Source organism: Balaenoptera acutorostrata, chromosome 2 (genome assembly GCF_949987535.1).
Source record: "Balaenoptera acutorostrata chromosome 2, mBalAcu1.1, whole genome shotgun sequence".
In the NCBI taxonomy this organism is placed as follows: domain Eukaryota; kingdom Metazoa; phylum Chordata; class Mammalia; order Artiodactyla; family Balaenopteridae; genus Balaenoptera; species Balaenoptera acutorostrata.
Window position 1 is genome coordinate 149,525,788 of NC_080065.1, and position 27,506 is coordinate 149,553,293.

The 27,506-nt window shown below is 39.1% G+C and overlaps 1 protein-coding gene across 5 annotated transcripts in view; it reads left to right on the forward strand.

The window, feature by feature from the left end:
• The window catches only part of HMMR (hyaluronan mediated motility receptor), a 29,977-nt gene extending 21,318 nt beyond the window's left edge, over positions 1–8,659 (forward strand). For 4 of the 5 annotated variants that reach the window (XM_057541114.1, XM_057541115.1, XM_007171447.2 and 1 more), the window contains exons 13-18: positions 2,266–2,412; positions 2,660–2,812; positions 2,900–2,999; positions 4,105–4,281; positions 6,740–6,902; positions 7,467–8,659. In XM_057541114.1, coding sequence (XP_057397097.1) covers positions 2,266–2,412; positions 2,660–2,812; positions 2,900–2,999; positions 4,105–4,281; positions 6,740–6,902; positions 7,467–7,486 — 760 coding nt within the window. In that variant the 3' untranslated portion in view covers positions 7,487–8,659. The remainder of the gene's footprint in view (positions 1–2,265; positions 2,413–2,659; positions 2,813–2,899; positions 3,000–4,104; positions 4,282–6,739; positions 6,903–7,466) is intronic. The other variant, XM_057541113.1, reaches the window with a different exon arrangement.
• Positions 8,660–27,506: the final 18,847 nt, after the last annotated feature.

The following is a 27,506-nucleotide window of genomic DNA, read 5'->3' on the forward strand; positions in this document are numbered from 1 at the left end:
TGGGCTTCTCTATAGTTTGGTGTGCAGGTTTTCTCTCTCTAGTTGCGGCACCCGGGCTGCAGGGTGGGTGGGCTCTATCGTTGTGGCGCGTGGGCTCCAGAGTGCGTGGGCTCTGTAGTTTGCGGCACACGGGCTCTCTTGTTGAGGCATGCGAGCTCAATAGTTGTGGCACTTGGGCTTAGTTGCCCCGCGGCATATGAGATCTTACTTCCCTGACCAGGGATCGAACCCAAGGCCTCTGCATTGGAAGGTGGATTCTTTACAACTGGACCATCAGGGAAGTGCCTATGGTTTCTTCTGACGAGTAGAAATTCTTGATTTTAATGTGCTTAAGTTTACAAATTTTTATGTGAACACTTTCACATCCAAAACTTCTTTCTATCCCAAGAACATAAAGATATTCACCTATTTTTTTTCTAAAAGTTCCAAAGTTTCACTTTTCATTTTTCCACCTAGAACTGATTTCTGTATGTGTAGTGATAAAGGGATAAAATTTACTTTTGTTTTCCCATATGGATAATCAATTGCCTAGTACCCATTCATTGACTAGTACCTTCTTTCCCCAGTGATCTGTTCCTACATCTGATATATTATGACATACATATATATATATATACACACACACATAATGTATGTGAGTATATATATTTTAATTATAATTTACGCATGTCAACATGAATATAAATTATATAAATTAAATATATATAAATATATATATAATTTTTAGTGCTGTTCTCATCCCTGAAAAGCGATTTCCCTTCTTGCTATTTTAAAAAATACTGCCTTAAGAAGTTTTCAACCATTCTATGATGTCACTCACCATCAGTATGCTAATAGCATTAAAATTTATTTCTTCAAACCAGGCCTGTCCTTTCAGCTTCCTACCCATATATCCAGCTGCCTACTTGACTTCTGCAAGTAGATATCTCACTATCGTCTAACATTAACCTGACCAAAATAGCTCTTGATCTCCTTTCTACCTCTTTCTCCCTCTAGTTTCTCCTTCTTGTTGATCTCAGTCAGTGATATCTCCGTCTTCCGAGCTTCTCGTTCCATAAATCTTAGAGTCATCTTGATCATTTTCTCTCCCCTTCTCCCAACATCCAATCTATTTCTTGAATTTTTCAATTCTGCCTCCAAAAGAGAGCTCATATCTTTCCATTGCCAACTCCTTGGTTCAAGATTCCTTTACCACTCACCTGGGCTGAAAAATACTTGTCTTCTAGTTAATCCTCCAGTTTAGCATTCCTGCCCCTTCCCCAGTCAGTTCTCCACGTATCTCTAGAATAATCTACACACTTACTTAGAGACCTGTGAAGTCTCTCCTTTATCCCTCAGGTGAACCCACTCACTGTGCCCCACCAGTGATGACTGGCCTCATGCCTCTTGCTTCTGCCCCTGCCTCTCTTGTTCATTAGACTCCAGTCCCAGCTCTTTATGGACTGTGTTCTGCCTGTCTCTGAGCACATACGCATCTTTTCCCTCTGAAATACTTGTCCCCAACTGGCTAGCTAAATCCTTCCTATCCATCATGTCTCAGCTTAACTGTAAATTCCTCAGAAAGGCCTTTTCCATTTCTATCAGCTAATCAGCTAAGGTGTTCTGTAGTTTTCCTTCAAAACACTTACTACAAATGTAATTATATATATTTATTTTTCCTTTTTTTTTTTTTTTTTTGCAAAGACCTGTGGAGGCATTTTTTTCCCTCTCTTACCCACAGGATGATAAAGTCTGTGACAATAGGTGGAAGGATGTGTGGGCTTTTTGTTTTGGGATAATTTCGATGTTTGGTAGTTGATTTCTTTTCATCTCTAGGCCTAGTTTCCGCACATAGTAGGCACTTGACTCTTTAAATGAACAGCATATGTCATACAAGTACTGACTTCAAAACATTGAATTCTTACTTATGCAAGTGCAAAAATAGATAAGATTCTATTTGTTTTACCTAAAAGCAGCAGTCCCCAACCTTTTTGGCACCAGGGACCGGTTTCATGGAAGACAGTTTTTCCTTGGGGTGGGGGGAATGGTTCAGGCTGTAATGCGAGTGATGGGGAGCGGCAGATGAAGCTTCCCTCGCTCGCCTGCCGCTCACCTCCTGCTGTGCGGCCCGGTTCCTAACAGGCTGCAGACTGCTACCGGTCCACGGGCCAGGGGTTGGGGACCCCTGCCTAAAAGTGCATAAAATATAAGCTAATCAGCTATAGATTTGTCATGCATACAGCAGTTAGAAAAATCCTTTAACCTTTTTTTTTTCTTTTTTATAAGCTATAAAGCATCAGCAGCAAGTGAGATAGAAGATCTTAAGGTGGAGAACATGTCACTTCACGAAAAAGTGGCCAAGGCTGAGAAAAGTGCAGAGGATGTTCAGCATGCGATATTGGCAACTGAGAATGCAAATCAAGAATACGCAAGGTATTGGGGGATAAATAAAACCTGCCGACACCTGTGACCTGAGAACCATTAAGACAATTTAATGTTGTTGAAAGTCAGCTACTAAGTGATGCAGGAAACTGTAGTCCCATGGCTTGCTTTGGGTGATCTTCAATTGCAAATTAAGAATTTACACAGTTAAAAAAGTACAATTCTTGATAGTTGCTTGAGTTAAAAAAACTAAAATGGCTGTAAATTGTTTAGTGGACTCTTCTCTCTCAAACCCAAGGATGCTTCTAGATCTGCAGACCAAATCAGCACTTAAAGAAGCAGAAGTTAAAGAAATCACAGTTTCTTCTCTTAAAAAAATAACTGATTTGCAGCACCAACTCAAGCAACAAGGCGAAGACTTTAAGAAACAACTGGAAAAGGGAGAAGCAAGGTAATTTAGGTTTAGAACTGAAATGCCATGTGTCTCAGTTATTTTTTTCTAGTATACTATGGTTTAAAATTTAATTTTCCCTTACAGAAAAGCTGGAAAAGAAAACTCAATGGCAGAATTAACTGAGGAAATGAATAAGTGGCGTCTTCTCTATGAAGAATTATATAATAAAACAAAACCTTTTCAGGTCTGTCAATTAGGACTTAACTTACTTGTATTTAAGAATTCATGTTGTTCCCTGTCACAGTCATGACAGTGACATGGTTCTTCTGAAAGATCATTTTGCTGTGCATTTACAGTACCAATTTAACTTCCTATTTTAAAAAGCCTATAAATTTTATTGCATTATTATGCATACTTTTTTTTTTTTTTTTGGCTGCCTTGGCTCTTCGTAGCTGCATGTGGGCTTTCTCTAGTTGTGGTGAGCGGGGGCTACTCTTCATTGCAGTATGCATGCTTCTCATTGTGGTGGCTTCTCTTGTTGCGGACCACGGGCTCTAGGTGAGTGGGCTTCAGTAGTTGCAGCATGCGAGCTCAGTAGGAAGTCCCTATGCATACATTTTTTAATGTAACCTTTATAGGCTTAAAAATTACCTTTTAGGGACTTCCCTGGTGGCGCAGTGGTTAAGAATCCGCCTGTCAACGCAGGGGACACAGGTTCGAGCCCTGGTCCAGGAAGATCCCACATGCCGCGGAGCAACAGAGCCCATGCTCCTCAACAAGAGAAACCACCGCAACAAAGAGTAGCCCCCGCTCGCCGCAACTAGAGAAAGCCCGCGTGTAGCAACAAAGACCCAAAGCAGCCAAAACTAAAAATAAAAATAAAAAATTACCTTTTAATAAACTTCTTAAAGTTAATAGCTTAGAAGGCTCTCCTGATGTGAACTTTTGATAATTAAGCTATGTAAATTTGTGACACTTACTTTGTTATGATTTTTCTCAGTGTTTCTGTAATACACTGATCGTAAAAGGATAAATGCTAATCTTGGTAGTTAAATAGAGTCAGAAGGCAGTATTAGTTATAATGGGGTGATGTGGCTGATACAGATTAGGCTGGCTAGCAGGGCTTCTTTCCTCATTTCTTTCCCTCTGTTTTAATAATGATCTTTGAAATGAAAAACAACTTTTTTTAAAAGGAGTCAATTTATGGAGAACCCTAAGAGTAAGTCAGCATAATTTTTTTGTCTTTTGCCTTTTTATTTTCTTTCACTTTAGTTGTACTTATAGCTTATATGAGTCAAGTAAGATTTAACAGTTTTAAATCTTAACTTTATAAAAAAATATATTTTCAGCTACAACTGGATGCATTTGAAGCAGAGAAACAGGCTTTGTTGAATGAACATGGTGCAGCTCAGGAACAGCTAAATAAACTAAGAGATTCGTATGCTAAATTATTGGGTCATCAGAATCTAAAGCAAAAAATCAAGCATGTTGTGAAATTGAAAGATGAAAATAGCCAACTCAAATCGGTTTGTAAAATCACATTTAGTTCTATTGATATTGATATTGGGGTGGGGTGGTTTTTATTTTATTAGGGTAGTGCTGACCTCATAAAATGAGTTGGGAAGTGTTTCATCCTTTCTAGTTTTTTGGAATAGTTTGTGAATAACTGGTATTAATTCTTTATAGAATGTGTAGTAGAATTCAGTGGTAAAGTCATAGGGACCTGGGCTTTTCTTTGTGGGTGGTTTTTGATTGCTAGTTTAATCTATTTGCTTATTATAGGTCTATCAGATTGACTGTTTCTGAGACAGTTTCAGGAGTTTGTGGATTTCTTGGAATTTGTTCATTTCATTTTAGTTATTTGATTTGTTGGTATACAATTGTTCATAATATTCCCTTACCATCCTTTTTATTTTAGTAATATCAGTAGTAATGTCCCCTCTTTCATTTCTGATTCTAGTAATTTGAGTATACTCCCTTTTTTTAGTTCCTTTACTTCTGCGAACATGTTTATAATGGCTTTAAAATCTTTTTTGGATAAATTCAATATCTGATTACTCTCTTGGACAGTTTTTGTTGCCTGCTTTTTCCCAGTATATAGGTCATGCTTTCCTGTTTGCATACTTTGTAATTTTTTGTTGGAAAATGGATGTTTTAGATAATATGTGGTAGCACCTCTGGATACTGCTATCCCTTTCCAGGTATGTTGTTATTTCTTGTTTAGTGAAGTCTATTCCTCCTCCCCACCCCCAGTAGTTTGTGCCTCTGATGTTGCTACTGAGGAAGGTTCACTTTGGGGTGTGCCCACAGTCACCCTGAGATGACTTTGGTTTTGGTAAGGCTGTCTTCCTCTCTCCCCAAACACTCCTAGCTGCTGGCTTATCCCTCTGTTATTTTCAACAATGCCCTGGGGCATAATAAGTTGCTCTACAGACTAATCCAGTCCAATTCTGGCTCCTTTGTTGGAATTGTGTCTTAGGTCAGTACTCCAGGAGGGCTCCTCCCACTCCTCTCATTCAGCAGTTTTCCTCTACAAAGCAGACAGCCTACGGTTTAGCCTACATTTTGAATCACTTTCCAATTCCCCTGCCCCACAAACTCTACTATTCTTTTTTATTTTTCGGCTGCATTGGGTCTTCATTGCTGCGCACAGGCTTTCTCTAGTTGCGGCGAGCAGGGGCTACTCTTTGTTGCAATTCATGGGCTTCTTATTGCGGTGGCTTCTCTTGTTGCAGAGCACAGGCTCTAGATGCATGGGCTTCAGTAGTTGTGGCACATGGGCTCAGTAGCTGTGGCTCGCGGGCTCTAGAGCGCAGGCTCAGTAGTTGTGGCTCACGGGCTTAGTTGCTCCGCGGCATGTGGGATCTTCCTGGACCAGGGCTCGAAACTGTGTCCCTGCATTGGCATGTGGATTCTTAACCACTGCGCCACCAGGGAAGTCCCTCTACTGTTCTGGAGAGCACCCTTCAGCTTGAACTTCTCTAAGCTCTGTTGCAAGTCAAGTCAGTTCCTTTGGGAATAAATTAGGAGCTCTGAGTTTTATAGCCTGCTTCTCCTTCCAGGCAAACTTTCTGAGCCCAGGCTTCAGAGCTGGATTTGCGGACGATGGCAAGCTTTTCTCTGAATGGCACCTCTGTCCCAGTAGCTAGATGCTCAGTAGACTTGGGGGAGAGAGAGATGGGGAGCACCCTGAGGTTCTCTCACCTTGCCTCTCTTGGTTTGAAACCATTGTCTCATGAGCCAGGGAAAGGGTGGTCAGGGTCTCAGTATTTTCAACACTCTGCACCTGAGATAAGGCCTCCGTTCCTTGGAAGAAAAGACCCCCCACCTCTCAACAACATTTGCTGTGGTTCAGAGCAACAGGTAGCTGGGGGGCAAGAAGAGAGATGCTGATGTCCTGCTCCCCCTGGCAGGAAAAGCCTCTGACTGGGAGCTGGGGAAAGAGGGAGCCCTGGGCACTTGGCTGCAAGGGTCTGATGTCAAGTCTTTGCTTCGCTAAGCAGGGATTGGAGAGAAAGGGAACAGGACTGGTTCAAACACAATAGGCTGCTGCCTTTTTTAACCACCTTTTTGTGGATCTGCTTGAATAAATATTTCTTCACTTGCTGTTTTACCTTAGGACATTTTCAGAGGCTTTAAGTGGTTGCCTTTTTATAATTTTTTATGTCACTGGGGAACAGGTCAGCAGAGCTTCTCATGCTATTATGCTTGTAGTGGATCTCAGCATTTAATTTGGTGTTGAACTTTTATCAGAAACATAGCTTTGTACCTGTAGAGGGACAAGAAGATTTAAATGACTTGTCTTCTTTGTCACAGCTGTTCAAAGTCATTTTGTAATTTATAGTCTGAAAGCCTATATCTAGTAGGCTTTTGCCATTAAGGTTCGAAAAATGAACAACTTTGAGATTGTCAGTAGCATTGGTAATGCATTTCACCAACATGATCTTCAATAATTATTTATTGACTGTATTTTTTCTTTTATAGGAGGTGTCAAAACTCCGTGCTCAACTTGCTAAAAGAAAACAACGTGAAACAAGACTTCAGGAGGAACTGAATAAAGTTCTGGGTATCAAACACTTTGATCCTTCAAAGGCTTTTCTTCATGAAAGTAAAGAAAATTTTGTTCTCAAAACCCCATTAAAAGAAGGTAAGAAATGAATAAATGTCCATAAGTCTCATCTTCCTTTGGATTTCCTTTCACAGCATTGAGCAAGTTATCCATCTTTCTGAAAATTTGTTAACAGTTTCTGATATAAAAGAAATTCTTACTGAGATTTTTTGTATAAAATGCCTTTTCTTTCCTGCTTCCATACTCTCTATTTTCCATTTGTTCAGATCCCATCTGTCCTTCAAGCCCAGCTCAAGTTATATCTTCCTTGAAACCTTGTCTGACTTTTTTTGCTCCTACCCACCCCCTACCAGAGTTAATCCCTCTATCATACCCTTGGCATTTTTAACCTAAATGTCCAATTCTTAATTTTGAAGAAGTAGATTTTCCTGCTTTCTTGACTACAAATCTCTGTATCTTTGACAATAAACTGAAATTGGCTGAAATAGTGAATGAAGAAATATAAATAAAATTGTACTAAAGAACGCGTGCATTGCTTCATCTGCCTTAGAGAAGATAGAAGGTGCCTGTTTTTAGTTCATAATGACTGATGAACTCATTTTAATTTAGAAAACTAACACTGCTGTTTAATACTCCTTTCAGGCAATACAAACTGTTCCTGAGCGCTTAATGGAGTTTCAAGAATCATGCAAGTAAACATCTGAAAAACCTGTTGAAGATTATTTCGTTCTTATTATTTTTATTGTTATTGTTGCTACTTTTGTTGTTGTTATTGTTTGTAATGAATATTTTTAAATCTCATATTTAATATTAACTTCCTGTCCTTACATATGTGAAAGGAAGTTCAGAATTTTTACATTTACTAAATGTCTCTGACATTTTAGCTTCTATTGTCAGCACTTCCTCCTTGATGCTCACCCTTATTACCTCGTTCTAAACCTTCTGACAGGCTTTCCAGCTTTGCAGCTCATCCCATCAAGTCAATATTCTTTTAAAAATGTTGACTCTCATACTATTATTTCCGTATTCTGAAACATTAGGTGGTTTCACGACTCTAATCCCCAGGTTTTTTAGTTTGATATTGGAGGCCTTTTCTAATCTGAATCTTAAGGGCTAAAATACCTTGGCTTGGTCTTGCCTCTATTTTGATTCTCCTAATAATGTTCATTCTGTCCTACCCATCATCCATTTTTCCAGTTCAAGTAAGAAATAAAGGTATGCTTAATTCTGTAGCAACCTCTTTATCTCTTACCAAAGTCACTGAGTTGGTTAATAATTTATGGATTCCTAGACCCCATCCCAGTCCTCCTAAATTAAAATCTGGGATTTGGTCTGAAAATCTGCATTTTTAACAAACTGCAGTTAATTCTTAGAAACTCTGCTCATAACCTCTTTAGAGAATTTGTCTTATGCTGCTTGGCATCTGCCTGATTCCTGGGTGTTTGATTTATATTTATGTAATATGAACTAAAATCACACATTAACTCATTGACCCAATTATACAACTTGTATTATATGAAGTTACATTAATCCTTCTATTTCAGGTGTGTTTATTGTCTCTTCCCTCCCCCCCCCAACTTGTCTCCAGAATCACTAATGGTAATATAGTACTTAGAAAGTGGTCATTCTCCATCTAAAATATCTCATTAACACAGTTGGTATGATATTATAGGTCATCTTTTTTGTAACATTTCCCCATTGATGGACCAACAGAGACTATTACAATAAGAATAACTTTTCATAATAAATTATTTTATTAGATATTAATACATAATTAAGTTCAGAGGAAATGTAGAAATTAGAAAAATTGTCTAATAAAATGAAATATTTCAAGACTTCTGCTTTTAGCCAAGATGGAGTAACAGCGATCAGATTTATTGCTCCTCCTCCTACCCTCCACACACACAAAAACACACGCACACCCCTAAAACTATCCAAAATGACAAAATATACAAAAGAATGATTTTCCAAATGCTAGACATGAGATAAAAAACACAACAATCCCTTGGAGTTTAGGAAAATCAAGGTGAACCCTACAATTGCTCGCTGTTTACAGCCTTGAGAGAGTTTCCAAACTATGATGCAGGGAAGGGGAACCCAGGCAGAGCCCACCGAACTAACTGAGTTGAAAATACAGAACTGAGACCTGGAGAGATGAAAGAGGCTAGAGACTGCAGGACAGAGTACCAGAAAGGAGAAAATTGCAGGGAGAGAGAATTCTGGAGATACACAGAAGGTCCCTCAAGTAATCACCTGAATACTGACTAGTCGTATATATAAGGAAACTACCTGAAGCCTAGGGAAGAACCACCCTCCAAAATTAAAAGTAACAGTGCTCAAAGTTCACACAGGCTAAAAAATACTGCCTGTTCCCACAAGCCAAACTGGAAAACCTCATGATTAATAGGGCATTGAATAGGGGATACAGAAGTGTTCAGTACTGGGGAATAATTAGTACTAAAATCAGCACTGCTCTAGTCCCACCTAACAAACCTTAAAAGGAAGACCCAAAAGGATCAAACTCTTTCTAAGAAACTTAATTATTACATCCCAGAACAAAGCTCAAGAAAATGTATAGGCTTATAAAAATATCAAGCACTCAGAAAAGTAAATTTTAAAGTAACATCCAATCAAAGCAAGATTCCAAAAATGAACAGAACACCAAGGTGCTCTGGGACAGCTTCAAGCAGCCTAATATATATGTAATCGGAGTTCCCAGAAGATAGAAGGAGGGGACAGAAAAATCATTTGAAGAAATACTGGTGGAAACATTTCCAAATATGATGAAAACTAGAACTCTAGGAACAGTAAATATGAAACATCACAAATTGCTGAAAGGCAATGATAAAGAAAAACTGTCAACCTAAAACTATCTCAACAAAAATAGTTCTCAGAAGCAAAGATGAAAACTTACTTTCAGACATAAAAAACTTTTTTCTTATTAGTGTCTTTAAAGTATAACTGACTGTTTAAACAAAAAGAATAGCAATGTGGTCTGTAGTATATATATACTTAAAATTAGAGTATGACAGCAATAGCTCAAAGCCCAGGAGGGGAGAAATGCAAGTATATGATTGTAAGTTCCTTATACTATATGTAAAGTGGTATAAGGTTACTTGAAGACAGACTGGTAAGTTAACAATGTGTACTATAAACCCTAACACAATCACTAAAATAAAACACTTGTAGCCAATAAACCAACAAAGAAGATAAAACGGAATCATAAAAAAATATTCAATTAATTCAAAAAAAGGCAGAAAAAGAGGAAGATGAAAACAGAGGGGTCAAAACGAAATCAAATAGCAGTATGATGAATTTAAACTTAACCATGTCAATAGTCATGTTAAATGTAAATGGTCTGTATACCTCAATTAAACTGCAGAAATGATCAAATTAGATTAAAAAGCAAGACTTGGCTATATGCTGCCAACAAAAATACACTTCAAATATAATGACAAAAACAGGTGAAAAGTACAAGGGTGTTAAAAGATACACCATGCTGAAGGGATAGGAAGACCTGGTCCCTCCTTCCTCCCACAAACACACTGATTCAACAGCAATACAGAGACAAATTCCCTTTGGAGATGGGAAAAGAATAGTCTCTTCAACAAACAGTGTTGGGAAAATTGGATATCCAAATGCGAAAGAAGGAAATTGGAACCTTATCTTACACTACACAAAAGTCAACTCAAAAAGAATTAAAGGCTTAAACGTAAGACCTTAAACTAAAACTACTGTAACAAAACATGGAAAAAACTTAATGACATTGGTCTTGGCAACAGTTTCTTGGTTATGATACCAAAAGGTCAGTCAAGCAAAGCAAAAATGGGCAAGTGGGACTAGATGCAACTAAAAACTTTCTGCATAACAGAAGAAGCAAAGTAAGTGTTGGCAAGGATGTAGAAAAATCAGAACTCTTATACACTGTTGGTGGAAATTTAACATGGTGTGACGCTATGGAAAATAGGATGGAGCTACCTCAAAAAATTAAAAATAGAACTACCATATGATCCAGCAATCCCACTTGTGGGTATTTATCCTAAATAATTGAAATCGGGATCTCAAAGAGATATTTACACTTCCCCGTTCATTGCATTGTTATTCACAATAGCCAAGATGTGGGAATGGATGAGGAAAGTGTGATACATACCTGCAATGGAATATTATTCATCCTTTAAAGAGAAGGAAATCCTGCCATATGCAAGAAATGGATGAATCTTGAGGACATTATGCCAAGTAAACTAAATTAATCACCAAAGGACAAAAAACTGCATGATTCCACTTATATGAGGTATGTAAAATAGAATCATAGAAGCAGAGAGTACAATGGTGGTTGCCAGGGCCTGGGTGGCGGGGGAAATGGGGAGTTGCTAATCAAGAGGCATAAAATCTCAGTTATACAAGGTAAGTTCTATAGATCTGCTGTACAACATCATGCCTATAATTACTAATTAATTTATTTTTGGCTGTGTTGGGTCTTCATTTCTGTGCGAGGGCTTTCTCTAGTGGCAAGCGGGGGCCACTCTTCATCGCGGTGCGCGGGCCTCTCACCATCGCGGCCTCTCTTGTTGCAGAGCACAGGCTCCAGACGCGCAGGCTCAGTAGTTGTGGCTCACGGGCCTAGTTGCTCCGCGGCATGTGGGATCTTCCCAGACCAGGGCTCGAACCCGTGTCCCCTGCATTGGCAGGCAGATTCTCAACCACTGCGCCACCAGGGAAGCCCCATGCCTATAATTAAAATACTGTATTTTACACTTAAAAATTTCTTTGAGGGTAGATCTGTTAAATGTTCTTACCACAAAAAAAAAAAAAACAAAAGGATATGCCATGATAATGTTAACCAATTGAAAACGAAAACTAGAGTAGCTGTATTAATATCGGACAAAATAGATTTCAGAGCAAAGAATATTACGGGGAATATAAAGAAGTTCATTTCATATTGATAAATGAGTCAGTTCATCAGGAGGCCAAAATCTAAACATTTATGTACCCAGTGATAGTCTCAAAATACATGAATCAAAAATTGATAGATTTGGGCTTCCTTGGTGGCACAGTGGTTAAGAATCCACCTGCCAATGCAGGGGACACGGGTTTGAGCCCTGGTCCACGAAGATCCCACATGCTGTGGAGCAACTAAGCCTGTATGCCACAACTACTGAGCCTGCGCTGTAGAGCCTGCAAGCCACAACTACTGAAGCCCATGCGCCTAGAGCCTGTGCTCCGCAACAAGAGAAGCCACCGCAATGAGCTGCCTGCACACCACAGCGAAGAGTAGCCCCCACTCGCCACAACTAAAAAAAGCCCTCATGCAGCAACAAAGACCCAACACAGCCAAAAATAAATAAATAATTTTTTTAAAAAAATTGATAGATTTACAAGGAGAAATAGAAAAATCTGTAATTATAGTCAGAGATATCAATAGCCTCCCTCATTAAATTGTAGAACAAATAAATAGAAAATGAGAAAGAACATAGAAGATTTTTTTTTTTTTTTATGGCTGTGTTGGGTCTTCATTTCTGTGCAAGGGCTTTCTCCAGCTATGGCAAGCGGGGGCCACTCTTCATCGCGGTGCACAGGCCTCTCACTATCGCGGCCTCCCTCCTTGCGGAGCACAGGCTCCAGACGCGCAGGCTCAGCAATTGTGGCTCACAGGCCCAGCCGCTCCACGGCATGTGGGATCCTCCCAGACCAGGGCTCGAACCCATGTCCCCTGCATTGGCAGGCAGACTCTCAACCACTGCGCCACCAGGGAAGCCCCAGAACATAGAAGATTTAAAAAATACTCTGAACCAACTTGATCAAATTGACATTTATAGACATCACCTAACACCAGCAGAATACTTTTTAAGTGAGCACACAAAATTTACCAAGATTGGTTATACACTGGGCCATGAAAACAGTCTCAATAAATTTAAATAGATTCCAGTCAAACCAAGTATGTTCTCTGTCCACAATAGAATTGAATTAGAAATCAATAACAAAAATCTCTGGAAAACCCATAAATGGTTGGAAATCAATTATCACACTTTTAAGTGAGCCACTGGTCAAAGAATAAATCAAAATAAATTAGAAAGTATTTTGAACAGAATGAAAGTGAAGACACAACATATCAAAACATGTGGAATGCTGCTAAAGCAGATTTAGCACAAAATTACTTCACTGATGGCTTATATTTCAAAAACAAAAGGTTTCAAATCAATGACCTCAGCTTTTACCTTAGAAATAAGAAAGAAAAGAGCAATTTAAATACAAAGTAGGTAGAGGAAAAGGAATAATAAAGGTCAGAGCAGAAATCAGTAAACCAGAAAACGGAAAAACAATAGTGAAAAATCAGTGAAAATAATTCATTGAGAAAAGCCAGTAAAACTGATAAACCTCTAGCTAGACTGGTAGAGAATATAAAAATACATAAACTAGCAATATTAGGAATAAGAAAGGTGACATAATTACTTTTGTGTGTGTTGGATATATTCACTATCTTGATTATGGTGACAACTTTATGGGTATGTATTATGTATATCAAACATACCAAATTGTTCAAATTGTACACTTTAAATACAGTTTATTATGTCAGTTATACTTCAGTAAAGCTCTTAAAAAGTAGTTCATTCTGCAACTAAAGTTTTAATATTGCGATTATTCTTGTTTCTTGAGCTACTGGGGTTTTTTTGTTTGTTTGTTTGTTTTAATCAATTTATTTATTTTTGGCTGTGTTGGGTCTTCGTTTCTGTGCGAGGGCTTTCTCTAGTTGCGGCAAGTGGGGGCCACTCTTCATCGCGGTGCGCGGGCCTCTCGCTATCGTGGCCTCTCTTGTTGCGGAACATAGGCTCCAGACGCGCAGGCTCAGTAGTTGTGGCTCACGGGCCTAGTTGCTCCGTGGCATGTGGGATCTTCCCAGACCAGAGCTCGAACCCGTGTCCCCTGCATTAGCAGGCAGATTCTCAACCACTGCGCCACCAGGGAAGCCCTGGGCTACTGGTTTTAAATGGCTTTATTTCTGAAGAACTTTTTGGGGTCTTTGGGGATTTTTTTTTTTTAGATTTATTTTTTATTGACCTAAGACCTGTTCATTTGTGTGTGTGTGTGTGTGTGTGTGTGTGTGTGTTTAATTCTTTTTTTTTTTAACATCTTTATTGGAGTATAATTGCTTTACAATGTTGTGTTAGTTTCTGCTGTATAACAAAGTGAATCAGCACAGTGTATACATATATCCCCATATCCCCTTCCTCTTGCGTCTCCTTCCTACCCTCCCTATCCCACCACTCTAGGTGGTCACAAAGCACTGAGCTGATCTCCCTCTGCTATGCAGCTGCTTCCCACTAGCTATCTATTTACATTTGGTAGTGTATATATGTCAGTGCTACTCTCTCACTTTGTCCCAGCCCTCAAGCCCATTCTATACGTCTGCATCTTTATTCCTGTCCTGCCCCTAGGTTCATCAGAACCTTTTTTTTTTAGATTCCATATATATGTGTTAGCATAAGGTATTTGTTTTTCTCTTTCTGACTTACTTCACTCTGTATGACAGACTCTAGTAAGACCTGTTCATTTTTACATGCATTATTTTTAGTTAAGATTTGTTCAAAGGAAATTAGTTTTCATTCTTAGAAAATTTTGAGCTTTGTTTTGGGGGGAGGGCTTCAGAATGTGTTTGTTTTTTAATTATTAACAGAAGAAAATCCCTTAAGGGAAAAAAAAATATGCCCTTTTTTGTAGATGCTAATGATTTCATCCCTTTTGAGATTATGAGGAAAATGGGACAGTTGTTAGGAGGAATCTTTGGTACCACATGTATGATGGTTTCAGATTGAGAATGTCAAGTCCCAAACTTTATTTTCTTGTCCCCACCTAACCCCTCTCATCCCCAGCATTATACAATCCTTCAAGTATGAAATGGTAAACAACCCCTTTATCTCATTGTATAAAGTACTAAATTCCATTTATTAGCAGTTTTAATAGATATTTGGAACAGCTTCAAAATATATTCCCATATTTTTGCTAACACCACTCCAGAGTGCCTACAATTTGTAAGAAACACCCAATCTTGAAAAGCCACATATTGGAAAGTGTTCATGGTTAAGCCCTAATAAAGATTTACGAGTACTCGGCTCCTGAAGACTGGGCTTCTGAACATATAGGTCTTAACTAATCAAGTTGATCCCAGTTTTCCTTCTACTGCAGATAATATTTTCCGGAGATGGCCACAATAATATTTCCTAACCAACATGCTCTTCTTTGAAGTGACATTCTCTTCCATTGGGAGACAGTGGTCTGTTTCCTCCCCACCCCATGAATTGGGAAGGCCCATTAACTATAGTGGAAGTGGCACTATGTAACTTCAGTAGCTAAGTCATCTATATTAGTTTCATATTGCTGATGTAACAAATTGACCCCAAAATTAGTGGCTTAAAACATCACAAATTTATTATCTAAAAATTCTGGAGGTGAGAAGTCTAAAATGCATCTTACGGGGCTGAAATCAAGGTGTTGGCAGGGCTGCATTCTTTCTGGAGGCTCCCGGGACAAATCAGTTTCCTTGTCTTTCCCAGATTCTGGTGGTCACCTGCATTCCTTGGTCCATAGCCCCTTCCTCCCTCTTCAAAGCATATCACTCAAATCTCTGCTTCCACTGTCACATCTTTTCTGATTCTGACCCTCCTGCTTCCTTCTTATAGGGACTCTTGATTACACTGGACCCACATAGAAACAAAACATTGTAAGTCAACTATACTCTAATAAAAATTTTTTTAAATTAAAAAAACTAGAAAAATATTACAAGATAATGTGGGAGAATGTCTTTATAATTTCAAAATGGAGAGGCTTTCTAAAGATTATGAAGCCAGAAAAGAGAGCTGTGATTTCTTAAAAAGTAAAAGAATCTGGATGTAGAAAAATTCCATAACAAAATGACAAACACAAAGTCATGCAACGCAAATGTCCTCTGATTAGAGGCTTTTTTAAATCAATAAGTAAACCAGATCCATACAGATATAACTTAAAAGAAGAAATGCAAATGTTCTTTATTTTTGAGAAGATAATCTTACTCATCATCCAAGTTATGCAAAGTAAGATGAAATGTTAATCTTTCCATATCAGATTAACAATGATCAAAACTTTGATGATACACTAAGGTGAAGGTAGGAGGAAATGGCATATCATACAACTTAATCATGAAAATCATCTTTTTTAAAAACTAATTAATTTATTCATTTATTTTTGGCTGCGTTGGGTCTTTGTTGCTTCGCGTGGGCTTTCTCTAGTTGTGAGTGGGGGCTACTCTTCGTTGCAGTGTGTGAGCTTCTCATTGCAGTGGCTTCTCTTGTTGTGGAGCATGGGCTCTAGGCTCAAGGGCTTCAGTAGTTGTGGCACACGGGCTCAGTAGTTGTGGCTCACAGGCTCTAGAGCGCAGGCTCAGTAGTTGTGGTGCACAGGCTTAGTTGCTTCATGGCATGTGGGATCTTTCCAGACCAGGGCTCGAACCCATGTCCCCTGCATTGGCAGGTGGATTCTTAACCACTGCACCACCGAGGAGGTCCCCATAAAAATCATCTTGACAGTATCTGTTAAAGTCAAAAATCATGTGCTCTTTGATCCAGAAATTCCTCTTCTAGGACTTAGTCTTTCAGATATCCATACAAATATGAATAGAATTCAGTATAAGAATATTCTCTGCAAAACTGTTTGGTAGCAAAAGACAATGTAGTCCTTGATTAACTAAGTGCCTGCTTAAGTACGTGCTTGATTAGCTAAGTACTTAGTGATCTAGCCAGGAGTCTCTAACCTCGTCCAGGTCAGGTCAGGAGGTGAGTGCTAAGGTAGAACCTCAAGAATTAGTAGGAGTGAGTCAGATGAAGGGGCGTGGGGGTATGAGGACTCAGTGCAAATGTAAATAACATGAAATGGGAAGGTAGGAGAGTTCGGCATATTTGAGAAACTGAACATTCAGTATCACCAGCAGAAAAGTGGTGAGGAGTTAAACTGCAAGGGTAAGTAGATCTGATTGTGTGAATCATAAAGAGCAAAACATGCAATAAGAGTTTGATCTTTAACCTGTGGACAATGGTGAGCCATTAAAGGGTATTAGAGCAGCAACAGGTACGTGTTTCAGAACATCACTCTGACTGCTGAGTAGGAAATTAATTGAATGGGAATAAACCTGAAGTCAGACTATTCATCCAATACTATTTATGAATACCTCGTATATAGTTAGACACTGTCTAGTTGCTTTAAAAAAAAAAAAACAATACTCCACGTAAGGGTAAAATATGGCCCCTGGCCTGAGGAAGAATTCAAGGCTTTCTGGCTTGGGCAGTTGGAGGAAAGACCATACTATTCCTTGAGATAAAGAACTTGGGTGAAAAAAAGCACATTTGCAGAGACAAGTTGACACTTTCGGTTTGATACACACTGAATTTGAGGAAGTGGAGATGTCAGGTAGAATCTTGCATACATATGTCCTCAGGAGAAGGCTCTGAGCTAGAGACACACATCTAGAAATGATGAGTATGCAGATGGTAATTGATTTTTAGGATCAGTGAGATCTGCCAGAATGTTAGAGTCATTTAGCAGCTATCAAGATTTTTTAAATAACCACTGTACTAGAGGCTATAAAAGAACCAAGACAATTCCTGTCTTCAGAGTTTACAGTATAGCGAGAAAGACAATCAGTCATCCTTATAAATGTAACATTACAAACTCATTTAACTACTCTGAAGAAAAAGGAGCGCAGCTTTAATAGTGTTATGGGGATGAAGGTACAGATGATAATAAATGACCAGCAAGGGTTTACACCAACTACATGAGTGAGTGGCCAATGAGGTTAGCTTTCCATAAAGTTGCTAATAATAATAGTAGTAGTAGTAGTAGTAGTAGTAGTAGTAGTAGTAGTAGTAGTAGTAGTAGTAGTTAGTAGTAGTAGTAGTAGTAGTAATAGTCCTGGCTTTCTGCAAAAGAAGAGGATATCTAGGGGGAGATTTTAAATCCTTCAGAATTCAGCTCTGGTATAAGTGGACTGCATTCCTGAGGGAGTGCCAGGCTAGAGTGTATTGAAGGTGTGGGTGAGGTCTCTTTGGGAGGAAGGAGCTAAACTTCGGTCTGTTTATTAAGCCTCCAAGCTTTTGCCTCAAGGTTTTTGCCATGCTGCCTGCCAAGGAACATGCAGGACCTGGCCTGTGTGTGTTGGGCTGACAGTTAAAAATCCAAGTGATGAGAAGGTTGGGACATGTCTAGTTCCACTCAGGCCCTATGTCTCCATAATAGCCCTTAACCGTGAATACCCATCCATGCTCCACACTACTGACAAGAGGGGATTGTCTGCAGTTTGGGCTGCTCTGCCACCTTCCCCACTACCCCTGGAACCCTTCTACCACATCCTCTCTTCTTGCTGCTATTCATGACTTCTACATGAACACCACATTATACAGGGTGGAGCCCAGGAGGGTGGAGGCAGTGTGAAAGATAAGGCCCCAGAGTCTAAAGACATTGAGACATCTACTCTCATTACAAAGGTTTTAGTTAGGACTCCAAGTCTAGCTCATTCAATAGTCCTTTAACATAGAAGTCATCTGAACCTCAATCACAAATCAAATTTTGTCGACTAGATTTCCTGGAGACTGTTACAACAGAGAGGGTGGCTTCAATACCTTCTATCTCCGTCTCAGTCACAGTAACGTTTATCCATTCTCCCTGAGCCGGAATTGATTGATCCTCTCCCTCCCCCATTCACTTCACAATCCCTGTTAGCTCTAGATTCAAGAGAATAACAACAGCAGAAAAAATATTTGCTCTTTCTGTGTATACTTTCACTTGAATCATCCTAATTCTCCTCCTGGCTCTACGGATGCTTGCCATCTGGGTAGGAAAAATTAAGGAAGTGCAGTAAGAAATGTAAAAACCATGAAGGTTAGTATTTCAAGATCTAATCCCACCATGCTACACTTCAAAGTTCATGTTGAGAGAAATGACCAAAGAAAGAGAAATAAATGTAAAATTTGTGAAAGCCAATAAATGTTTATTGACATGCCTAAGCTAGAGATACTTGAAGCCACCTCTGAAAAAGGTACATCGTATGGCTCTTTCTCCTTTGTTAGTTCTCATTTACTCTAACCCACTGTAGTTTGGTTTCTGTCCCCAGTCCTCTGTGAAGTCTCCTGCTAATTTCTCCAGTGAATTCTATCTTGCCAAATCCAATGGACACTTCTCTAGTTCCATCTTACTCTAATTCACAACTTCCTCTTTCTTGAAAGCTCTCATTTCTAGACCACTGAGGCCATTTCCTTGGTTTTCCTTTCACCTGTTTCTTTCCTCACTCCTTTGCTGGACCATCCTGCACTAGACTTGTAACTGTTGGGGTGAGTAAGGGATTAACCTTTTCTTCTTTATCCACACTCTCTTCCTACATGAGCTCACTGAATTTCATGAATTCAAACACCATCTTTACCACTTTGCCGCATCCGATGTAATAATTGATTTAGATGAGGAACATCAATGGAGGCAATTAGGTGAAAGTTGTTAGGTTTCAGGATATTTACAGATTCCAAAGTAGGACCCCAAAGATTACGTACTATTACAAAGGGTAAAAAAAAGTACCACTCTAACAAATGGGAAAACATATAATCACTAATACTGAGATGACCTTTTGTCATCTAATGTGATACAACATGGAATACACAGCATCGTCAATCTAATCAAGTCTCAAAAAAAATTCACTTTACAGAAAACACAAAGCTTAGGGGAATATTAAATGACTCTCTGAAGAAAATAATCAGATAATTGGTATCATCATTGGTATCTTCAAAAAGCCAAAGCGACGGAAAAAAAAGTAGGAATGTCTGCACAAAAACCTGCACACATGTGTTTATAGCAGCTTTATTCATAACTGTCCAAACATGGAAGCAACCAAGATATCCTTCTGTAGGTGAATGGATAAATAAACTGTGGTACATCCAGACCTCCAGACAATGGAAGCTCGTTCAGCACTAAAAATTACTAGCTGTCAAACCATGAGGAGACATAGAGCAGGAACCTTTTTTTTTTTTAATTAATTTATTTATTTATTTTTGGCTGACTTGGGTCTTTGTTGCTGCACACAGGCTTTCTCGAGTTGCGGCGAGCGGGGGCTACTCTTGGTTGCGATGCATGGGCTTCTTATTGCAGTGGCTTCTCTTTGTTGCGGAGCACAGGCTCTAGGCGCGTGGGCTTCAGTAGTTGTGGCATGCGGGCTCAGCAGTTGTGGCACACGGGCTTAGTTGCTCCGCGGCATGTGGGATCTTCCCAGACCAGGGCTCAAACCCGTGTCCCCTGCATTGGCAGGCGGGTTCTTAACCACTGCGCCACCAGAGAAGTCCTAGAGGAGGAATCTTAGATGCATATTTCTAAGTGAAAGAAGCCAATCTGCAAAGACTACGCACTGTATGATTCCAAATATATAACATTCTGGAAAGGGCAAAACTATGGAGGCAGTAAAAAGATCAGTGGTTGCCAGGGGGTGAAGGGTGGGGTGGAATAAATAGGCAGAACACAGGATTTTTAGGGCAGTGAAAATACTCTGTATGATACCACAGTGATAGATACATGTCGTTATACACTTGTCTAAACCCATAGACTGTACAACAGCACAAGTGATCCATAATGTAAGCTATGGGCTTTGGGGGATTATGATTTGTCAGTGTAGATTCATCGGCTGTGACAAATGTGCCACTCCGATGGGGGATGTTGATAATGGGGATGCTGTGCATGTGTGAGGGCAGTGGGTATTTGGGAAACCTCTGTAACTTCCCCTCAGTTTCACTATGAACCTAAAACTGCTCTTAAAAAAAAAATAGGGCTTCCCTGGTGGCGCAGTGGTTGAGAATCTGCCTGCCAATGCAGGGGACATGGGTTCGAGCCCTGGTCTGGGAAGATCCCACATGCCGCGGAGCAACTAGGCCCGTGAGCCACAATTACTGAGCCTGCGCGTCTGGAGCCCGTTCGCCGCAACAAGAGAGGCCGTGACAGTGAGAGGCCTGTGCACCGCGATGAAGAGCGGCCCCCACTCGCCACAACTAGAGAAAGCCCTCGCACAGAAATGAAGACCCAACGCAGCCACAAATAAATAAATAAATAAAATTTAAAAAATAAATAAAATAAAGGTTTAATTCTTTTAAGAAAGTAGAAGTGTTGATTTAGATGAAAATAAAACTAAGACATAATAACCAAACAAAATTTGGGTAGAAAGTATAATGGTATCCATTAAGCTATTCTTTAAACTTTTCTGTAAGTTTGAAAATTTTTATAATAAAAAGTTTTAAAGGGGACTTCCCTGGTGGTCCAGTGGTTAAGAATCTGCCTTCCAATGCAGGGGACGCAGGTTCGATCCTTGGTCAGGGAACTAAGATTCCACATGCCACGGGGCAACTAAGCCTGTGTGCCACAACTAGAGAGAGGCCTGCGTGCCACAACTAGAAAGAGGCCTGCGTGCCACAACTAGTGAAGAGCCTGTGCGCCCCAGCAAAGACCCGATGCAGCCAAAAATAAATAAATAAATATTAAAAAAAAAAAGTTTAAAAAATTTCCCCACATTAGCTAAAAAGTGATAACATATAATTTTAGCTCAGGCCTCTCCTCAAAGTCCTGACTCATTATCCCTCGTTCCTTATCACCCTCAGCTGATGGCATTACCACATACTTTGCTGAAAATTGAAGAATTCAGACAGCGACTTCCTCATCCCTCCTCTATTAAATTTTCCAACATAAATACATATGTACTCATATCCCCTGCCTTTACTCCTTACAAGGTGCAGCACCTTGTATTGTTCTTCAAATACAGTAATTCCAAGGGGAGGATTATACTTCTCACCTCCATTGATGTTAGGCTGGGCCATGGAACTCGCAGTGTACCTCCCTTTAGGAGAATTATACATCCCTGCCCTGGTAAATGTGAGTTGGTCAATGGCCCTATTTCCAAAAGAGATCACATTCTGACGTGTTGCGGCTTAGGACTTCAACATATCAATCCATAACACCTCCCATTGGTTAATGGATCATGCCCACTATCATATAAACATGATCTAATATTGGACCTGCTAAAACAAAACAAAACCTATAACCAAAACTTACAATTCTCCTGGGATCTTCTATCCCTCTCCAGCTTCCATGCCTTTACTTAACCCCTTCACAGGAAAAGTACTTGGAAGAACTTTCTACAGTATTGGCATCCATGTCTTTATTTTCCATTCTCTCTCCTCACCCTTCAGTTGAACTTCTGTACCTTCACTCCACCAACCTGACAATTCCAATGGTCACTTCAGAGAATTTGGCAATGGTCACTGAATGGTGGTGATGGCTGCACAGCTCTGTGAATCTACTGAAAACCATTAAATTGTACAATTTAGAAGGCTGAATTTTATGGTATGTGAATTATATATAAATAAAGCTATTTAAAAAAAAAATCCTTAAGCAGAGTGCCATCTTAAGTTGCCTAGAAATATGTTACCTCCTAGAATGCAAATTTTCTTGCCTGTACAACATAAAAATAGTCTGACACAAACAAAGCCTAATTTTGGTTGGTGTTTTCATCTTCAACAATAAATATTTTGAATATTTGTTCTTTAAATATACATACTTCAATTTCGCTATTAGCAATCATCAACAGAAATAGACTCTCTCTACTCTTTTTCTACTATTCTGCCTTTTCCTATAGTGATTTATTTTCACAGTTAAGATGTGCTGTCTCTTCAATCACTGGTGCTTAGAAGAGCAAACAAGTTATCTCTAGCAACAGAATAATGACAAACACATACCTTATTAATTTGGATTGTTTAGAATAAAGTCTATTTTGGGGGAAAAACAATCAAAAAAGTATTCATGTACTTACACAATTGAGAATTTAGTAAGAATGAAATAAGTTCACCAATAAATTCTGCTTTTGATATTGATTTTAATCCATTCATTTACTCATTGATTCATATATTCAAAAAATATTTACAAAATATCCATTCTGCGCCAGGTGCTGAGTCTGGAGCTGATACACAGAGGTGAAAAACTTAAGTTTATAGTTGAGTGGAAGGAAACAGACATGAAGTAAATGATGGTAATCACACATAAAAAACGGTAAAAAAATAAAGGTATAAAATGCTGTGAGAAAGGAAAACATGGAGACCTAATTAAGATTGTGTGTGTGTGTCTGTGTGTCTACGTATGTCTGTCTGTATGTCTATTTGAGGAGAAAGGCTGACAGTGTGAGTGGAGTCAAAGGTGGGACAAAGATCATGTATGCTCATGTAGACCGGAAGTTATCGACAGGTTGTAAGAAAGTAGGAAAACAATCTGATCTATGCCTTAAAAAGGTTATTCAGTGGGTGGTGGTGTAGTGCAATGTGCAGAGACGCCAAGAATAAAAACCAAAGTTATCACAGTGGCCTAAATGGCCCTAACAGATCTCCATCCCCACATGCCCACCCCTCCCCTCTCTGGCTTCACCTCCTACCTCCCACTTCCCTATTTTATTCTTTTCAGCCGCACTAGACTTCTTGCAGATGCTTGAGCCCATCAGGCTGCCTAGGCACGTGTTCTGTGCACTTGGTGTTTCCTCTGCCTGGAATGTTCTTTTATTAGATATTCTTGGAGTTACAGAATGGAGGAACCTCCTTTACCTGGCTTTCTGGGGTAACTATAAAGCAGAGTCCTGGATGGTTGACCTGTAGGAGTGGGAAGTAAAACTTCTTAAAGTGAAGCCACTGAGATCTTGGATTGAATGTGTTAACTTAGTGTAAACTAGCCTATCTTGACTAGTAAATACAACAGTTAACATAACGGACAAAAATTATTAATTAAAAAAATCTTTAAAGATTTTTCAACCTGTTAGAGAACTTAAAATAGTGTCAATTTCATTTTGTTGACTAATGGTGAGGTTGAGTATTTTGTCACGTGTTTTGGCCATTCAAATTTTGTCATCTTGAATTGCTTTTTTAAAAAACATATATTCAAGTATAATTGATTTACAATGTTCTGTTAATTTCTGCTCTACAGCAAAGTGATTCAGTTAAACATATATACATTCTTTCTCATATTCTTTTCTATTATGGTTTATCACAGGATAGTGAATATAGTTCCCTGTGCTATACAGCAGGACCTTGTTGTTTACCTATCCTATATACAATAGTTTGCATCTACTAACCCCAAACTCCCAACTGCATTGCTTTTTAATATCAATATTCAATTTCTTGTTTATTTATTTATGGCTGCATTGGGTTTTCATTGCTGCGCGCAGGCTTTCTCTAGTTGTGGCGAGCGGGGGCTACTCTTCGTTGCAGTGCGCGGGCTTCTCATTGCGGTGGCTTCTCTTGTTGCGGAGCTGGGGCTCTAGGCACGCGGGCTTCAAGTAGTTCTGGCTCATGGGCTCTAGAGCACAGGCTCAGTAGTTGTGGCGCACGGGCTTAGCTGTTCTGCGGCATGTGGGATCTTCCCAGACCAGGGCTCAAACTCGTGTCCCCTGCATTGGCAGGCGGTTTCTTAACCACTGTGCCACCAGGGAAGTCCAATATTCAATTTCTGTTTATTGGCTTTTTCCCTATTGATTTTCAAAAGTTCCTTACGTAGCATGGCAATTAGCTCTTTGTCTCTCATGCATCACGTATATTTTCTCCCAGTTTGTCTTTTGATTATGTTAATTATCATTATTGTTGTTGTTATGCAGATATTTACAAAAATCTATGTAGTCTATTTTCTTGATATTTTCACTTTTGGTTTCTGAATTGCATGATATGCTTATAAAAGACTTCCTCACTCTAAGATTATTCTACACATTTTCCTCTAGTACTTTTGTTCCATATTTTGGTTAAACGTTTTTAATCTGTCAAGAACTTATTTTAGTATAAGCGAAGTAGGAATCCAGCCTTATTTTTTTTAAATTAATATTTATTTATTTATTTATTTGGTTGCATTGGGTCTTAGCTGCGCCATGCAAACTCTTAGTTGCGGCATGCATGTAGGCTCTAGCTCCCGGACCAGGGATCGAACCTGGGCCCCCTGTGTTGGGAGCTCAAGAGTCCTATCCACTGCACCACCTGGGAAGTCCCCCGGCCTTATTGTTTTTAATGATTCATTTTTAATTTATTATCTTTATCCCCTAATAAATTCCCATATGCATATTTGAGTCTAGCTGAATTAATTAGTGTAATAGTATCTTTCACATAAACCTGGGAGGTTAAGAGGAAGAGCAGGTTTGGGGGCAAGATGAGGAATTAATATTAAATTTACTTTCAGTTTCTTGTATCTGTGAGTTTGATATGTCAGTGGAATATCAGGTATAAATGCCTTTTAGGCATCTAGAATATGGAAACTATGGTTTGGGAGAGAGTACTGGTCAAAGCCATTAGTGTGGGCGTCAGTCACAGAAATGGAAACAGCTGGGATGGGGGAAGCAGAGGGTAATTTACACAGGGACACAGGAGGTTGTAAAAAGGAAGAAACAGAACTCTTTGTTCTTGTCCTTTGGTATCACGATAACTTAGAGATGGATTTCTCAAACTTGAAATATGTATGCGTACCATGTCAAGGAAAAAATTTTTGATTTTTAAAATCCTAATGAGTTTAGAAATTTAAAAACTGTCCATTTATTTCATCACTTGGTTCCAATGCAATGGTTAATACTACCTCAAACTAGTATCCTGGAAGTTGTTGCCTGTGTCTAAGGTTGTGACCCAAATGATCCAAAATATGACTGTGTTATTGTTTTTAAATTGAGGTATAAATTACAAACAGCAATACAGACAGTGAGATAAACAGATCTTAATTGATATAGTTCGATGAGTTCTGATAAACATATATAGTCATGTTACCCACACCCCTATCAGGATATAAAACATCTCCATAACCTCAGAAAGTTCATTTATGGCTGCAACAGTCAATCCCTACCTTTCCCTAAGGCAAGATAATTTCTTTCACCATAGATTAATTTCACCTGTTTTAGAATTTCACATAAATCAAATTATACTGTTTTGTGTCTGGTTTCCCACATAGTATAATGATTTTGAGATTCCTTTGTCAACAAAAATTCATTTAACAATCAACTTAAGGAATAAAAGGGAATTTTATTTGAGCCAAACTGAGGATTATAACCTGGGAGACAGATTCTCATAAAGCTCTGAGAACTGTTCCTCCAGTTAGAAGTTGAAAGCACAGTCATATACATTTTTGAGACAAAAGCTCGTACATCAAATGACATACTAATGTTTACATAAAGTTCACCAAAGGTACGTAGTCCCGGTAAGCACATACAAAGCGAGCAGTAAGTCACTAGACCCCTTACAGAGCTGGGAGGGAACTTTATTCTTTTAAGAAGTCACATTGCTAGCATCAAAAGAAAGGAAAAAAATATTGATCTTTACAGTTGAGCAGGCACTCCCATCTTTTTTTTTTTTTTAAGGGTTTTTGTTTTTATAAATTTATTTATTTATTTATTTTTGGCTGTGTTGGGTCTTCGTTTCTGTGCGAGGGCTTTCTCTAGTTGTGGCAAGCGGGGGCCACTCTTCATCGCGGTGCGCAGGCATCTCACTGTCGTGGCCTCTCCCGTTGCGGAGCACAGGCTCCAGACGCGCAGGCTCAGTAGTTGTGGCTCACGGGCCCAGTTGCTCCGCGGCATGTGGGATCCTCCCAGACCAGGGCTCGAACCCGTGTCCCCTGCATTGGCAGGCAGATTCTCAACCACTGCGCCACCAGGGAAGCCCAGGCACTCCCATCTTTGATGAGCTCTGGTTAATGTGTAATGCAGATGCACAGTGCATATTAGGGAGGGAGGGAGGAGGCCGAAGTGGACAGAGAGAATTTTATGTTTAATTTTTCTCGTCTTGCCTTAAAATATAAAATTTTATTTCATTACATTCATACAGTTCATTACTTCGCATAGCTGAGTAATATTCCATGGTATGGTTCTACCACAATTTGTCTATCCATTCATCTATTGATGGATGTTTGGGTTGTTTCCAGTTTTAGGTTATTTTGGGTTTTTTGTTTTGTTTTAATTTGGCCATGTGCAGTATCTTAGTTCCCCAACCAGGGACTGAACTTGTGCCCCCTGCAGGGGAAGGGCGTAGTCCTAACCGCTGGACGGCCAGGGAATTCCCTAAGTTATTTTGAATTAATCTGCGGTGAATATTCTTGTGCAAGACTTTGTGAATATATGCTTTCATTTCTCTTGGGTAAGCACCTAGAAGTGGAATTTTGGGTCATGGGGTAGGTGTATATTTGACTTTATAATAAACTGCCAAACAGCTTTCTAAAGTGAAACTAACAATGAATCCCACTAACAATGAATGACATTCTAATTGCTTAAAATGCTTGTTAGCATATAATGTTATCAGTCTTTTTATTTTAGCCATTCTGTTAGGTATGTACCTCAGTGTGATTTTAATGTTCATTTCCCTGATTTTGAGCATCTTTTTATGCGATTATTGGCCATGCTGTCTTTACTTTGTAAAGTGTCTGTTCAAAACTTATGTCCATTTTAGAAATGATTTTTAAAAGACTATTGAGTTGTAGGAGTTTAAGTATTCTGAATATGTCCTTTTCAGGTATATGTATCAAGATTATTTTTCCCAGTCTGTTTTATTTTTCTTAATATTGTCTTTTGATGAACAGAAGTTTTAAATTTTGATGAATTTTAATTTATCAATTTAAAAAAATTGTATATTCTTCATCACAGAC